Source organism: Callorhinus ursinus, unplaced genomic scaffold (genome assembly GCF_003265705.2).
Source record: "Callorhinus ursinus isolate GAN/ISIS: 27379988/994484 unplaced genomic scaffold, GSC_fseal_2.0 scaffold47, whole genome shotgun sequence".
Lineage (NCBI taxonomy): Eukaryota > Metazoa > Chordata > Mammalia > Carnivora > Otariidae > Callorhinus > Callorhinus ursinus.
In genome coordinates this window covers 4,276,009-4,292,201 of record NW_027397109.1, presented here as the reverse complement: position 1 = coordinate 4,292,201, position 16,193 = coordinate 4,276,009, and the positions used below count along the sequence as shown (strand labels likewise).

General features: G+C 45.9%; 1 protein-coding gene across 5 annotated transcripts in view; it reads left to right on the top strand.

The window, feature by feature from the left end:
• Nucleotides 1-16,193, top strand: part of FAM169B (Protein) — an 89,180-nt gene that overhangs the window by 18,208 nt on the left and 54,779 nt on the right. For 3 of the 5 annotated variants that reach the window (XM_025893272.2, XM_073882479.1, XM_025893276.2), the window contains 2 exons: nucleotides 704-837; nucleotides 4,052-4,151. In XM_025893272.2, coding sequence (XP_025749057.2) covers nucleotides 704-837; nucleotides 4,052-4,151 — 234 coding nt within the window. The remainder of the gene's footprint in view (nucleotides 1-703; nucleotides 838-4,051; nucleotides 4,152-16,193) is intronic. The other 2 variants (XM_025893274.2, XM_025893277.2) reach the window with 1 other exon arrangement.

The window sequence follows — 16,193 nt, the reverse complement described above, 5'->3', positions numbered from 1 at the left end:
GTAGCCCAGCACAAGGAGACGAGTTGGCAGATTTCATCAACCTGCACAGTGAATATGGAGGCTGGCAAAATTGTAACTCAAGCTGGATTTTGTCACAGTTATCAAGGTTCTCACCAGGTAGTGTGGGCTCTCCAGGTCCCTGCCTGTGCACGTAGCTGCTGGGGCTTCCCTCCAGGAAGATACCTGGGAAACCATTTGGTGGTTTGGCGTATGCAAGGAAGTTTCTGTAGCATTATAAGGGGGGGCAGGTAGAACTTCCTATCTCCCCGGGGTTGCTGCCAACCCTGCCATTGGGAATGTCTTCTATTTTCTTTTGGCACCTGATGCAGAACTATTTTTTCATTAAAAAAAGGGGGGAAACGGGGTGCTCGGGTGGCTCAGTGGGTTAAGCGTCTGCCTTTGGCTGAGGTCATGATCCTGGGGTCCTGGGATGGAGCCCTGCATCTGGCTCCCTGCTCATCAGGGGAGTCTGCTTCTCCCTGTCCTTCTACCCCTCCCTCTGCTCGTGCTCTCACTCTCTCTCTCTCTCTCTCTCAAATAAATCAAATCTTAAAAAAAAAAACCTTGAAAAAAGTAGGGGAACATGATTTTTACGGCAAGTGTTACTTGTATGCTTAAAAAAAAAAAAAAACAGAGATAAGGAACTTCCCCTTTAACAAAAGAATAAAACTAATGTCATTTCTTGCTGTCTTTTTTCCCCTAGCAGGCATTTACCCAGTGGATATTTTGGAAGATGACCCTGAAAGGCATCGGGAAGCAGCCCTGGCTTATTATGCCACGCTTAGGGAAGGGATGCAGTCCTCAGTAGAGCTCTTCTCTCTTCCCACGGGGGAGCAGGTATGTTTGATCTTCCTTATTGGTAGAGAGCTCTGTAAAATCTAACTTACTAGAAAGTGGAATGTTAGTACTAGAAAGAGTATTATAGATTTAAAAACAACAACAACTTCTGGAGTGAATACTAGAATAATTGCACTTTGAGAAGCAGAAGGAGTTCTAGAATGGCATTCTGGAGTCCTGAGGATAAGTCCGGTTATGCAAGGTGGTGAGTAAGACAGCCTGCTCTGAATCCCACAATCTACCGCTTACTAACTGTGTGACCTTGAGCAAGTGTCTTAACTTTTCTGGTGTTGGCGTTCTCATATCTAAAATTGGGACAATAACAGAGCTTACTGGGGTGCCTGGGTGGCTGGGGTGCCTGGATAGCTTTGTTGGTAGAGCATGGGACTCTTGATCTCAGGGTCGTGGGTTCAAGCCCCATGTTGGGTGTGGAGCCTATTTGGATAAAAAGCAAAAACAAAACCAAAAAACCCCCCAGAACTTACCTTGTATTGTTATTACAAGGACTAAATGAGACCCTGTGTTTACGTAATGCTTGGTTGGGCCTCAGTTTCCCCATGTGTAAAATGAGGGGCTTGGTTCTAAGCTCTTCGGTCTCTAAAGTTTGGCCCAGTTTTAAAATTTTGTGGTTTGGAATGAAGTTTTGTCAATTGGAATTTAGTTATTATCAATGTGATTTTTAGCACTGATAGCCTTTTGGCTAAGGACTGGGAGAGAACACAGAGAAATGAAAACCGTTTGTTAGGATGGTGGGACTGTGGGTGAAATTTTAAAAATGCATTACTTTGAAGAACGTTTTTTCCCATGCAGTAAGTAAAAAGAATATGTGAATCTTGGATTGTACCTCAGTCAGTCACCTTTCTTTCAGATTTAAGTCTGATCTGTTCAAAGAGACAGGATTTTCTTGTTTTATATGTAGAAGATTTTCCTCGTACCAGATGATATCATTGCTGTCTGTCCAGCATAGTAGAGTTTTATTTCATTGTACTGAAGTTGTTCCAGAGTTCATTAGAACAGTGGCTTGTGAAGCTTATACAGTGGTGGCTTCCTTGAGACTTTGGAGATGCTAGTTCATAATCAACTGTTAGAATCCCCTGGGCGATTGATTCTACATTGTGGAGCTGCAGACTTGAGGTCCCTGCACTCACACATCTTCAGCGCCCCCTAGTGGCAGCTATGCCACGAAGCAAGCTCTTCGTTAAGGTTAGGGTTGCTAATTCTTTGGGAAGCCAGGGGCTGCGGGCTGCAGGGTGGGATGGAGTGTGGCGAAGGCTAGGTGTAACCTGAGAAGCGGGTGAAATCCGAGAGCTCTGAAGGACTCTACGATGCCCTTTCAGTCCTCTGTTTTCATTTCACCCTTATTTATGAGATTACATTACTTAAAAAAAAAAACCTATGTAAGTATGTGCAGTGAATGAATAATTTTAGTGTTATTAGCAAAAACATAATAAAATGGGACAACCCTTAAAAATAAGTTGTTTTTATGTGATAGAAATGCTGAAAGGACTTTATAAATTTTCGTGAGAATATTTTCAATTGTTTTCCTACCATTTTGGCATTTCCTTAAGAAATGGTAGATGTGCCCTATCACTTAGCAGTTGAAATAGTCTCATTTGGGGTAGTATCAGATTTCCTCATTGCTTTTAGCAAATTTAACTTTTCTTTTGGAATCCAGAGAAATTTTTCCAAACGAAAAGAAAGATGAGAAGGTGGTTTGAGGGTATATCATACCACATTGCTCTGGTTCTCGGAAAAGTCCTAATTAACTGTTTCCAGTCTTGAAACTGCCCTATCACATTTAAAATACAATAATACTTACTGATTTTTCTGGCAATAAACCAGGGTATGCTCATTGTATAATATTTAGGAACTATCGCCAGGGACAGAGAAAATGAAAAAAACACAGTTAACTGCTGTGAACATTTTGACAGGTTTCCATTTGATTTTTATTTCTGCATAAACTTTTTAAACATTCTCTCTCACAATACAGTCCGGTCTGTAATAAACATCTTTCCATGTCAATACGATGCTTTGTACATTTTTTTAAAAGATTTTATTTTTAAGGAATCTCTGCACCCAACGTGGGGCTCGAACTCACAACCCCGAGATCAAGGGTTCCATGCTCCCTGCCTCCCAACTGAGCCAGCCAGGCACAACTGTTCCTGATTTTAATGGCCTCTAACAGCCCTCTGGTGGGGTGAACTGTGCTTCACATAACCACCGCAGGAGGGCCCGCTCAGAGGCTCTCCCCTCAGGTGAATTTGAAACGAGGGGGGGGGGGGGCACCGAAATGTTTTCAGCTCTCAGAATTTGTTAGGAAACAGTTCTCTCAAACCACAGAGGCCTGCTATAAACTTTTACAGGTGACCTGCCTGCCTAGCTCAGCGGACACCTTCTCTTTTCATTTTTTTATGCTCTCCTTGGTTTTCAACACAGACTTTGCTAGTGGAACGTGTTGACCTTTTGCTTTGGGAGCTGGGAGCAATGCGTCTGATGGCCACAGAGAGGGTTGGGATACCAGCGCTTTCCAGAAGGCTCTGGGAGGGTCCCAGTGTTAGAGGCCCCCACACACGGCTTGGTGTTTCTCTTGTTCAGAAGCAGACGGGCACCAGCACTGTTCTCTCTCTCTCCCTCTCTCTCTCACAGCAGAGGTTCTCTGCCCTTGGGCTGCCCCAGAGCCAGAGCGGAGCCTGCAGGGCCCACAGGGTGTGATGGGTTTACTGAGACCCCTTGCAGAGACCTGAGGCTGGCATGGGGGCAGGGGTGGACACAGGCTTGTTCAGGCTGTTTCCATGGAGTGGCCTGGCAGGTGGAGGCCTGAGGTGGGGGTGTGGCCATCAGCTTTTGTAGGCTGAGGTCCCAAGGGGAGGGATCAGGGTGGGGAAGGCTGAGGGGGCCAGAAGCATACGGACGGAAAAGCTGGAAGGGTATCAGCTGAGTGGGTGTTTAATCAGCACTTGGCTGGATGGGCAGGTAAATGAGGGACGGGGACGGTTGGCCAGGTGGGAGACAGAGGAAGGGCCTTTGTCCCATCCCACTTGAGTTTAGCTCAGAGTGGGTAAGGTCTCCATTTTTACATGGCTTCCATCCTGTCAAATTAACCTCCATGCAACAGTGTTCTTCCAGTGAATACTATGCCAATTAATTGGTAAGTGATTTCCTGTGCCCTTACTTTGATGACAAAACAAAATGGCGATTTTGTTATTTTTTTCAGGTTAAACTTGAAGCTTCGTCTATTTGCTTTTGCACTGTGCACCGTGACGAACCTCAACATAAAATATTAGTCTTGGTTAATCCCCAGGACACGAAGACAGGTTGGTAGTTACTAATGGATTTAAAACACAGGGATTCTGATTTTATTGTTTACAACTATTGGAAGGAACTATGTCGGAAATGATGGCTGGACTCTGAGGCTGGACCTAGATGAATATCAAAGCAGAAGGGATGTCTTTTCAGCGTTTAGACATCTGATAGTTAGTGCATTATTTGTGTTTATTCACACACGTGTGGGTTTTTGTATTAAGACACTGGACTCCCTCTCACCCACGATGGCTGTATTCTGAGCTGCTTTTGAGGGTAGCACTTGCGGTTCTTGTTAATAATATGTAGGGGGTGCATGCACAGGGTGGAGCCCGTTTGTTGGAGTGTCTCACCGCCCCCTGCAGCATGAGGCCTCTGATGGTCAAGCAGTTTGCCGGGGGCCACGCAGCTGGTGCACGGGAGGGGATTTTGCAAGGTGATGATTAGGTGGGGTTTTGTTTCTGGTGGGGAGGTTTATGTAATCTGTAACTCATTTATTCTTCCTCCGCATTATGAAGAGACCATTTGTGACTGATTTCAGCTCCTTGGAGTGAGTGCTGAGTTTCGTACGAGGCAGGGATCTGGGCCTGTTGGCCGTGGGCAGCACGATGTGGGGAGGGGAGAAGGCTTGCAGCCCATCCCTCCACCTGCAGCCCAGGGCACCCGTGAGCTGTAAGCAAAGCACCTTTGAAGTCTCTGACTTTGAGGGGGTCCCAATTGAAATTCAGTTCTATTTTAGAAATTTTCTCCTTGATTCTATTTTTCTGTGTTTTATGGATTTCCTTCCATGACCGTGTATTTATTGCTTTCCTCCTAAGAAGTTAAAAAACCAAACCAACCCTTCATCAGTCAGCCCTCCTTAAACGATGTGGGATCTGGTGAAAGTTTGGGGTTAGAGGTCTTTCACTATAATTTGCAAAGGGGGCTTCCTTCGGCTCTCCAGCCCCACTGGAGACAGACCTTTGCCTTTCACCCTGCGTGTCTATCCAGGGATTTGTACTCAGAGTCTGCTCTGCCTGATTGGTGTCACGAAGCCCAAGGTGACATCCTTGATTGGAGAAAGTTATTCAGCACAAAGACTGTCGTTTATGCTTCTTTTCTTGTTAATCTGGAGACACGAGTGCACTTAGCTAGCTGTCTGGGAGTTTTTGGCATGTTGGCAAAGCCTCTTCATTGCTCCAAGGCTGAGGGTTGGCTGAGCTGTGTGTGACAGCTTTAGGGTCAAGGTTCGGGACCACTCCCGTTTCTGTCCCACAAAGCCTTGCCTGCCATGAACAGAGGGGGGCCGTGAAAACCCCAGGCCTGTGCCTTTGCCTTGAATTTGGGACTCCCCCACCAGGTTAGCGAAAGTGACAAGATGTGCCCACAGGCACTCCTCAGTGAACAGATTGTCAAAGAACTCAAAATATCATTTGCCGATTCTAAGAAAATGTCCAAATATCAGCAGCGCTTCGCCCCCTGCCTTTTTTCGGGGTTTAACAACATCCTGGTTGTAGATCTTTAACTATCATTTGCATAGTGTAAACATATGACTGAGTCCTAAATCTGTTTCCTATTTATACTGTACTTAATTTTTTGGTTGTTTTCAAGAATGCATTGTAATAAATATTCGTAAGCTCTGAGCAATCTCGGTCCAGACCTTAGGTATTATAGCGCTTTAAATCAAGTTTTCAAATGTTTTCCTACCGGCTGGTGCTCTATGGTGCTCGCTGAAATTTTCCACGAATTCCAAAAACCGCGCAGGTGTAATCCATACCTCATGCTCTTTAATCTAGTATTGAGAAGCCGACATGATTGCATAAATGCACCTCCTTGGCTTGAAACATACAGACTCAGAAGCCACTGATGGTATCCCTAGACCCTCTTCACCTGCATGCTCAGTGGTGACCTTTGATCCTACTGTCTCTGGTTCCTTTGTAATTCTGCTGGAACGGTTGTATCTGGGAAGGCCAGGTGTGTGTTTGTGTGTGTGTGTGGTTAGATGGAATCTAAAAGGATCTGGCGCTGTTTGGTAAGCCCCGTCCGTGTATGAGTTAATTATTGAGAAGCTGGTTGAGTCCATCACAGCCTTTTGAGATAACCCCGTGAGCAAAGGAAAACCATCCTGGAGTTGTGAATTCCTGGGGGCGGGGGCAAGCAGCTAATGCTCATGACAGGCTGCTGTTAGGATGTAAGTAATGAGGCCCTCCAGCTTCCCCCTTGAAGGAGCTGGGGATGCACTTTCCAGACAGGTGGTTTGGGAAGCATGTGTCTTCATCCCTGAGGGGTTCAGTCTGGACTGTTTCTCTGGTCAGAGGCTGGTTTGTCACCAAGGCTGTTGAGGACCCCCCATTTTTTAGTTACCTCTGTACCTCTCAAGGGCCTTCTTTTTCATTTCTCCCTCCTTGTTTTGTTATTCCTCCTATTTTTAAATTATTAACGGATGTTGTGTTTACAGAGATTAAAAAAAAAGACTCCTTATCAAAAAAAGCTGTGGTCTTTTTTCTATTTCCTGCATTAAATCAAAACTGCTTACCCTAGCATTCCAGATTCCCATCAGTTGATGGCCTTTTGCCTTTCTCATTTCCTGCGATTTGCAGAATAGAATAGGATGAACCTGGACTTTGGTGTCAGAGACAACTAATTTGGCATCCTGGTTCTGCCACCTGACGGGGGGACCCAGAGAAGTGATTTGGTCTAAGCCAGTTTGGTCATCTGCAAAATGGGACATCCCACTTCATAGAGTGGTTGGGGGAATGAAGTGATTTGTGGCAGAACATCTGATGCTCTGGACCTCGTCGGGCAGAGAGTAGTCACAACCCTAGCAGAATTCTTCCATCATGGCACACCTTTGCTTGATTTTTCTTCGTCTTCGGGTGTTGTGTTATAGAAGCATGGGATTTTTTTTTTTTTTAAAATTTTATTTACTTCACAGAGAGAGCACAAGCAGGGAGCAGCAGGCAGAGGGAGAAGCAGACTCCCCCCAGAGCAGGGAGCCTGATGCAGGACTCAATCCCAGGACCCTGGGATCATGACCTGAGCTGAAGGCTTTATCCATCTGAGCCACCCAGGCGCCCTTAGAAGCTTGGGATTTTAGTGTGGGAGGCCTTCTTGTCCACTGCGGGCCAAAAGTTGGCAGCTGAATTCCCTCCCCGATGAATTCTGCTTGCGTACCTCATGGATAGGAAGGCAATACCATGATATGCCAGGTTAGTCTGTTTTTGAAGAGCCCTAACTGTAAGAGAGCTATCCCTTCTACTGATCCCAAACTACTTTTTTGGATAAAGGTCATACAGTCCATCCACAAGCAACCGGTGATCAAGGATGAGCCAGGGAGGATGTGTCTATACACCTCCTGGGTAAAGAAAGATTCTGATGGCAGTTCTCATCCTCAGAAGGCACAGTGAGCCCTGGCATTGAAGTGGGCTGCTGGAAAGCAGACATGATCTGGGACTGTGTTAATGGAAGGATAATCCCCCAGTGCAATTACAGCTCCATTCTCTCCCCCCTGATGGGGATGGCTCAGGCCCCCTAGGAAGCAAACTGGCATTTATCCATGCAGAAAGAACGGGGTGATGAGAGGGCTTGAAACCATTTGAACAGGGCTTGAGGGACCTGGGGCTGTTTAGCTTTGGAGGAGGGATGCAGGGGTCCGGAAGCTCATGTTCAAAGGGCTGTTTCGATCATTAGATTCAGTATTTTCCAAGATGATTTTTGGTGGTGCGATTGAATTCCAGAAGGAGAAAAAGGATGGATGATCTTTTGAATTTTAGTTCAATCCTAAATATATCAAGGAAAAAGTTTTCCTTTTCCACGAATATGCCTTTGATGCTTATCTAACCCTTGTTCATCTTAAAAACAGAGGAAAAAAAGAAAATAGGTCTCCCTGCTGAGAGCCTGTAGCTAGAATTGAAAGATTTGTCTAAGATTTATTTTTGTAACAGCCAATGATGCCTCTTTTGTGGTAGGGCTAATAAGGTTGGTGTATGATTCTGTCAGAATGAGGAAGGTAGGGTCTGGGGAGCGCTGGCTTCTGCATCCTGGAATGGCCTGTTCTATTCTGGGACAGCTCTGACCAGTAGAACATTCTTAAGGAGCCCAGACTGATATGCCATCTCCTGCCTGGCCTGGTGCCCCCACTGGGGCCGTCCTAGCTTATAGGCATGGCTCCTCTACAGGACAGATACTCCCAGGCTTGGACCAGCTGCTGTGTCTGTCACACATTCCTTGTTCTTCAGTTGCTCCACCTGTCACGTTGCCTCCAGAGCTCATACGATCCTGGATTCTTCATTCAGATCTAGGCTTCTCCTGGAACATGGCATCCAGGACCCATGTCATGGATGCTACTATGGAAAGAACCTGGGTTTCGGAGTCAATTAGACCAGACTTCAAGTCCTCTGTCCCTGGTGAGTGGGGTGGCCTGGGTTCAGTTATTTAGCGTCTCTGAGCTTCCGTTCCCTTTCTTTTTACTCAGTGGTCTGGCCTGTGGCCCAGCAGCAAGGCATCACCAGGAAGCTTGCTAGAAATGCAGGAGTTTGGGTCCCCCTCAGACCTGCTGAGTTAGAATCTATACTTTAACAAGATCCCCAGGTAACTGGTGCACATTACCATCTAAGAAATGCTTGCTCAAGAAAAGTGAGACGTGAGTGGTGGCTGAGAGCTTTTCTCGCTCCCCTCGGACATTCTGCTTCCACCAACTCAGCCTCAGTGTGCCTTGGCATTTCAGTAGAACCAACCCAAGGTTGACTCGCCTCCAGCTGACAGCTCATTACCGTGCATATCTGGCTTCTGGGCTTTTTAAACACAAACTCATTATTAAGACATGGCCCTATCCTCCCAAATTTGTGGAGTAAATGTTTTGAACTTACAGTAGAGACTACTTTCATTCCCATTATACATATAAACAGATTTATTACTACATAATTCACATATCATACAATTACCCATTTAAAGCATACAGTTCAGTGTTCAAGGGTTGTTAGTATATTCACAGAATTGTGCATTTATCACCACATGTAATTTTCACTATCTCTAAAGGAAACCAACCTGTCTCCCCTTAGGTATCACTTCCTTCTGCTCACCTCTTCTCCCCACCCCTGGGCAATCTATTCTGTTTCTTTGAATTTGCCTATTCTGGATATTTCGTATGAATGGAATCATGCAATGGTTGTCTGATTTCTTTCACTTAGCATGATGTTTTCAAGGATCGTCCATGTTGTAGATGTTTCAGTACTTGATTTATTTTTATGGCTCAATACTATTCCATTGTATGGATATACTGTATTTTGTCTCTCCATTTACCAGTTGATGGGCATTTGGGGCATTTCTGTCTTTTGGCTATTACGAATAATGGTGCTATGGAAATTCATGTACAAGGTTTTGTGTGGGTAGATGTGCATCTGTCTTTTCTAGTCAGTGTTTTTGTTTCCTTTGGATAGATACCCAGAAGTGCAGTTGCTGGATCGTATGGTAGTTTTATCTTACATTTTGTGAGGACCCTCCAGACTTTTTTCCACAGTGGCTGCCCCAATGTACGTTCCTACCAATTGTGCACAAGGGTAAGGGGGTAAGACGTATGTGTGTCAGCCCTTTTCTCTACATCCTCCACATTGTTATTTCTTGTCTTTTTGATACTAGCCATTCTAACAGATAGGAGGTGATGTCTCATGATTTTGGTTTGCATTTCCCTGATGGTTAGTGATATTGAACACTTAGTCATGTACCTGTTGGCCGTGTGTGTGTCTTCCTTGGAAAAATGTCTATTCGTATTACATGTGTTCTGAGACTCAGTTTCCAATGTGTGGAGCGGGTGTTTTCCCACACAACACCAAGTAGTTCTCTATATACCAGCTGGGTGTTACACTATTCGACTCAATGGGTTGAATTCTGAATGGGTGTTACACCATTCAACTCAATTCTGATACTATCTACCCAGAAGTAGATGGGACAGTGTAGAGGTAGATGTGTCCTTAGAAGCATAAAAGTTTAAAATTTTTATTATCGGTTTATCTGTGTTGGGTTGTTCATGCTTTTGGTGTCATATCTAAGAAAACTTTGCTTGCTGGAAGAGTAAGTCCTTCTATCCAGTTAGATGAACTCTTTCTTGCATCAGATCCTAAGAGGTAAGGGTTTGGTTCTACAAGACTCTCCCCACCCCCTTCAGACACCAGTTGCAAGCCCGGATTGCTACGTTGACTTCTGACCAACTGGTTACAGATTGGAGGTTCCCACAACCTTCTCTTTGAACTTCAGATGCCAATTGAACATCTGGGTTGTTAGCTGTGCTTCAGACTGCCTGGCTATAAATCAGTTTCCCACTTCTTTAGTTTGATTTGTTTGCTAGAGCGGCTCACAGAACTCAGAGAAACATTTGACGTACTACATGACTGGTTTATATCAAAGGATCTAACTCAGAACAGCCAGATGGAAGAATTGTGTAGGGCAAGGTATGGGGAAAGGGCGAGGAGCTCCTCATGTTCACCAGCCTGGAAGCTCTCTGAACCCTCTCCTTTGTGATATGGACATGACAGGTTGCATCATTGGCCACTGGCAATTGATTTGACCTCTAGCCCCCTCCTCTTCTCAGAGGTCAAGGTGGTGGACTGGAAGTTCCCATGACTAATCCCGTGGCTGGTTCTCCTGTCAACCAGCCTCTGTCCTTAGAAGCTCCAAAAGTCACCTTGTTAACATAGCAAGAGACACCTTTGTCCCTTAAGAAATTGCAGTGGTTTTAGGAGCTCTGCCAGAAACTGGGGATGAAGATCAACTCTATATATTCCTTATCATAAATCCCAGTATCACACGGATCTTATGCCCATTTTGTAATCGGATTGTTTTTTTTGTTTTTTTGTTTTTTTTTTGCTGTGGAGTTGTAGGAGTTCTTTATATATTCTGAAAGCTAACCCTTTATCACACATGTGATTTGCAAATGTTTTCTCCTGTTTCGTGGGACGCCTTTTCATTTTATTGATGGTTTTCTTTGCTGTGCAGAGCCTTTTCAGTTTGATGTAGTCCCCACTTGTTTATTTTCCTTTTGTTGCCTTTGCTTTTGGTGTCAGATCCAAAAACGTCATTGCCAAGACCAATGTCAAGGAGTCATTGTGGTTTTTTAAAAAATTTTATTTATTCTATGTTTATTTTTATTTTTTAGAGTCACTGTGGTTTTGATTTGCATTTCCCTGATGACTAATGATGTTGAACATCTTTTCGAGTGTTTACTGGACATTTTTATATCTTCTCTGGAGAACTATCTATTCAGACTCTTTGTCCGTTTTTACATTGGATTATTTGTGTTGTTTTGAGTTGTAGGAATTCTTTATATATTCTGGATACAAGATCTGGTTGTCTTTTTACTTTCTTGATGGTGTCCTTAGAAGCACAAAAGTTTAACATTTTTATTATGCTCAGTTTATTTGTGTTTGGTGGCTTGTCCTTTTGGTGTCACATCTAAGAAAGCTTTGTTTGTTGGAAGAGTAAGTCCCTGTATCCAGTTAGATGAACTCTTCCTTCTGGTTGTTAAGTTAATGTCATGTAACCTTCTGAAGGTGTGATTCTTTCTTTTTTTATTTTAAGTTTATTTATTTATTTTATTTTTAAGTTATCTCTGCACCCCAATGTGGGGCTTGAACTCACGATCCCGAGCTCAAGACTCCCATGCTCCACTGACTGAGCTGCCCAGGTGCCCCTGAAGGTGTGCATTCTTAATTTTTTAATCCAAGTAATTTAAAAAGAATGCTGTTTTTATGTTTTGTTTTTAAGTAGGCGCCACACCCAGCATAGAGCCCCTCGTGGGGCTTGAACTCACCACCCTGAGATCAAGACGTGAGCTGAAATCGAGAGTCTGCCACTTAACCGACTGAGCCACCCAGGCGCCCCTGAAAATGCTGTTTTTTTTTTTTTTTTAATTCATGCAGCAATTATATCAGTGAACATACACCCAAACCACTATTTAGCATACATCTCTAGTTCATCCACAAGGAAATTTAAAGAGCTTTTATGAAATGCATGCCTGAAATTAAGAATGGGGTTGAAATCTGGCCAGTGAAATTAAGATTACTTACGTTTAATAATTTTCCTAACACTAGCCTGGAACACTTGTCAGAAAAGGGAGTGAGGCCAGTGTGTCTTCTTTGGTCTTGGTGACTTTCTGCTGATTTTAAATCCAGTCTTTGTTTCCTAGGGTCATTATGGACCATCTTTTATAATTCACTCTAGACTCTCATTAAGAGGGGATGTTCAGGGAACCAGGCATTGCTTCCAAGATCTACATCTTCCCCTTACACACTAGGATAGCACTGGTTCATTCTGGGGTTTTCTGGCCTCCCATGCTCTCAGAGATTAAGGGTTATAACTTTAGGATCACATTCTCAGGACTTTCTGGCCCCTGGGACATAAGTTCACTGTGTCTAGAGATTTGAGCTTCTCTGAAAGTAGCTAATGCACCCCCTGTTGCCTTTCCACTATTTCCAGTTGCCAACCTTGCTCCTCATTTGGTGACCCTCCACCATCCCAGTGAAGATGGTCCTCTGTCACCTAATATTAGAGCATCTGGCTAAGGTGCGTTCCTCCCTCCAGGTTCTCCCCTTGGAATCGAGCCAGCCTCCCCAGGCTGCTCACTCTATTTTTCTGAATATTTTCCCAGCCTGCCCAGATTTACCCAGCGCTCCAGCCTTTCCCATGTGATCTTAAAGGATTGTGCTGGGCCTGGGGACCTGTCCTTGGTTATGAGGGGCCGCGCATCCTCTATACTTGTTCTTTTAACCTCTGACCCTTTCTGTTGGAAGGTCTGCCTGCAGAGTTCTGGGCCATGTGTGTAATTTTCCTAGATGATCTCTACCTGTTTTCCATGTTAGGAAACTTGCCAGATTCTTTTTTCCCCTAGCACTTTTTCTGATAATTATCTGTTCAGGTTTTTTTTTTTTTATTTTTTCATATAAAACCCAGTGGTCAGATGATCAGAGAGGATGAGGAAGAATGTCCAGAGGCTGATTAAAAATGGCAATTTATAATTAAGTCAAATGAAGGAGAACTAATGCCGCAGTGCTACAGGAGTTTCCAGAATAAAGGGTCATTTGGGTCTCGCTGGGTGTAGGGAGGGACCAACCCTGGTTCTTGATAGGGAAGTGGTGATCTGGTCCAAATAGGGGGCAGGAACTCTCCTCTATTTCCTGGGACCTCTTGTTCTCTCTCCGGGCACTTAGGCTCACTGGGGGTCACACAGTGATCACAGACGCTGCTCTTCTGCCCTACAGGGCTAGGGCTCTGGACCTGCAGGAGTACCTGCAGAGGCCCAGGGGACCCAGAAGGTGGCTCCCACCACCCACTCCCAGCAGCTCTCCATCTTGGAGGGTCTGACTATGACTCACACCAGTCACTTCTTTGAATATTTTGAAGTTTCCTTTCACAGAACCTTCTCCCCGGCCCTTGGCTGCAGGGAGGCCATGCTGAGGGCAGGGAGAGAAAGATGACTAGTGATGCTCTGGAGGATGGGTGGGTTCTGGGGCTGGAGACATGGGGGTCCTGTTTGGATCTTCAGCCCTTCGCAGATGCCTTACGCATGACCAGAAGGGACGATGAATAGAAGGAGAAGCCAACAAATCCTTGGGAGGCGCTTAGTGCCCAGGGGAGGGATGCTGAGGGCTTGCCTGGCGGGGAGGGTTGGAGGAACAGTGGGAATGACGGGATTGGGGGTGGATTGCAGGTGCGGGGAGGAAGGGCTGGAAATGGCTTGGCTTGCAGCTGGGCTGGCGGTGGTGCCAACAATGTTGGGTGATTTGGAAGGAGAAATTTGGGGCGAGGGTAGGCTGAGCTCATGTCTGAAGGGTCCGTGGGACCTCAAATTGGAGGGAGGAGTCTGGGTGGGGCCCTGGGCCCTGGGCTCACCTTCAGGGTGGGGCACATCACTTTGTAGTTGGTCCCCGGTGGCTGTTCATCTTTCCAGTCATTTCCTGTGGCTGATCTTAGGTGGATGGTCAGCTCTTGGGGTGTGGGGGAGTGGGGGCTCTTCCTGGAGGGTGTTGGCTAAATTCTCCTTAGCTCCCTGTGCAGGGCAGACAGACATGTGCAGGGGAGGCGGCCAGGCTGACAAACAGAAAGCAGGATCCTTCTGGAGAAGGCAGCCGGAGGAGAGACTGTTTGCTGTCTTTACCACATGTTGACTTCTCTGATTAGAACATCTATCCCCCTAGCTGGCTTCCAGGACGTTTTGTGACCAAGCATAACACTCATCCTTCAAATTGCTGCTAATTTATTTACAGTTTTTGGTGATTGCGTGTCATGTGCACCCTGAGAAAAACAAGCAGAGAATCAAAAAATGATGATTTTTTCCTGGAAAAGCATGCCCATTCTAGGCCTGCAGTGACAGCAAGAGCCAAGGCAAACATTCAGATGAAACTGGAACCGCTGTGGAGCCCGCCTTCCCGGTGGCTGTCGTGGGCCGGGTGGGATTGCGACACGCTGGGCCCGAGTCCAGGCCAACTCTGGGCTGCGTTTGGGGCAGGTGGGTGTGGAGTCGGGGATGGGAGTTGCCCTGGGGGCCTTCAGAATTGGGGAACCCTACCTGGGACGCTCCTTATCCTTGAGCGTGCTGTCCAGACTTTGGGGGACGAGTCAAGGAGGGAAGGCCCGAAGGTAGTGGTGGAAGGGTGCCGTGAATTTCTGACTCCCAGAAAGAGACCCAGCTAGGGCAGCTCCTTGTCCTGAGTGTGCCTTAAAGGGAGACGCTTGGCCTCCTGGTGTGGGGGATGGATGGGACTTAAACACAGCTCTGCTTAGCAGGATGAGCCTGTCAATCTGACCCAATAAAATGGTGGTTTCTGTATGTCCGGTAAAAAGCAAGCTACTATGGGGGTGGGGTGGGCGGAGGAGAGGCTTGCAGGCCTGGTGAAATCTGAATTCAACATGAGGAGAAGTAATTGCAGTTTTTCTGCTTTGAAGCGTGAGGACCCCACAGACTCACGAAATCTAGTGTCCAGGGACCACCTGGTTAGTAGGCACCTCACTGCTTCCCATGATCGTGTGGATGTTAGGTCTTGGTGTTCATTGTTTTTTTTTTTTTTTTTCCTTGAAGATTTTATTTATTTCTTTGACACAGAGAGAGAGCACACAAGCAGGGGGAGCCAGCAGAGGGAGAGGGAGAAGCAGACTCCCCTCTGAGCAGGGTGCCCGATGTAGGGCTCCATCCCAGGACCCCGGGATCATGACCTGAGCCAAAGGCAGATGCTTAACGAACTGAGCCACCCAGGTGCCCTGGATCTGGGAGTTTTGAGTCTGTGCTTGCCTTTTGGGTAATGCAAAGGTCAACGTTAGCCGAGGACAGGTCCCTCCTCCCACCTTCCACATGGATAGAGTCCCATGTAAGTGGGTTTGACAGTTTGGGGAAAAAGAATTCTGGCCAGGAATGCAACTTCAGTTTAGAAACCTGTTCCTTCTAGCCGTGAAGATGACCCCCAGGTTCAGGAGGACCCGAGTTCACTTAAGCCAGAGGAGCTCTGTGCTAGAAACGGAGGGTTCTATTTTCCTTGGGCAGTAATGGATGCTGATTGAAGAACTATGCACAGTGACAGCATCGTGTTTTGGGAACACATGTTGGCTATTGTTTGGGATTTTCTTCTTTATTCCCTGTTAATTTATGGCACTTACTGTGAGTTGGATTTAAATGTAGGGGAAAACAGCATCCCGCAAAGACATGTCATTCTTACCAAGGGACTAATGGTATTTGCAAAACAGGGAAGGTCCGAGGAAAATATTTCTAGTGCCAAAGATAGAGCCATTGTCTAGGGGCAGGGGTGCGTCTGGGAGGCATCTGAGCGTTTTACCAGTGCACTCTGGGCTGTCTGCACCTCTCTCTGCTTCCCGGCGTCCTGAGAAACTCGGTGCACTTGCCTTGGTTGGTCTGGCCTGGTGATTTTAAGATTCCTTTCCTCCGTGCACTAGCTTTGGTGCGGGCTTCTTTCTGCTCCAACACCTTGCAGTCCAGCTGTAGCTCAGGATCCAGCCACCCCATCTTGCCGCTCTTCCTTGAGTTAAAATCTAGACTCATGAAAACAAAATTGCTTAAGGCAACAAAGGCCCGAGAG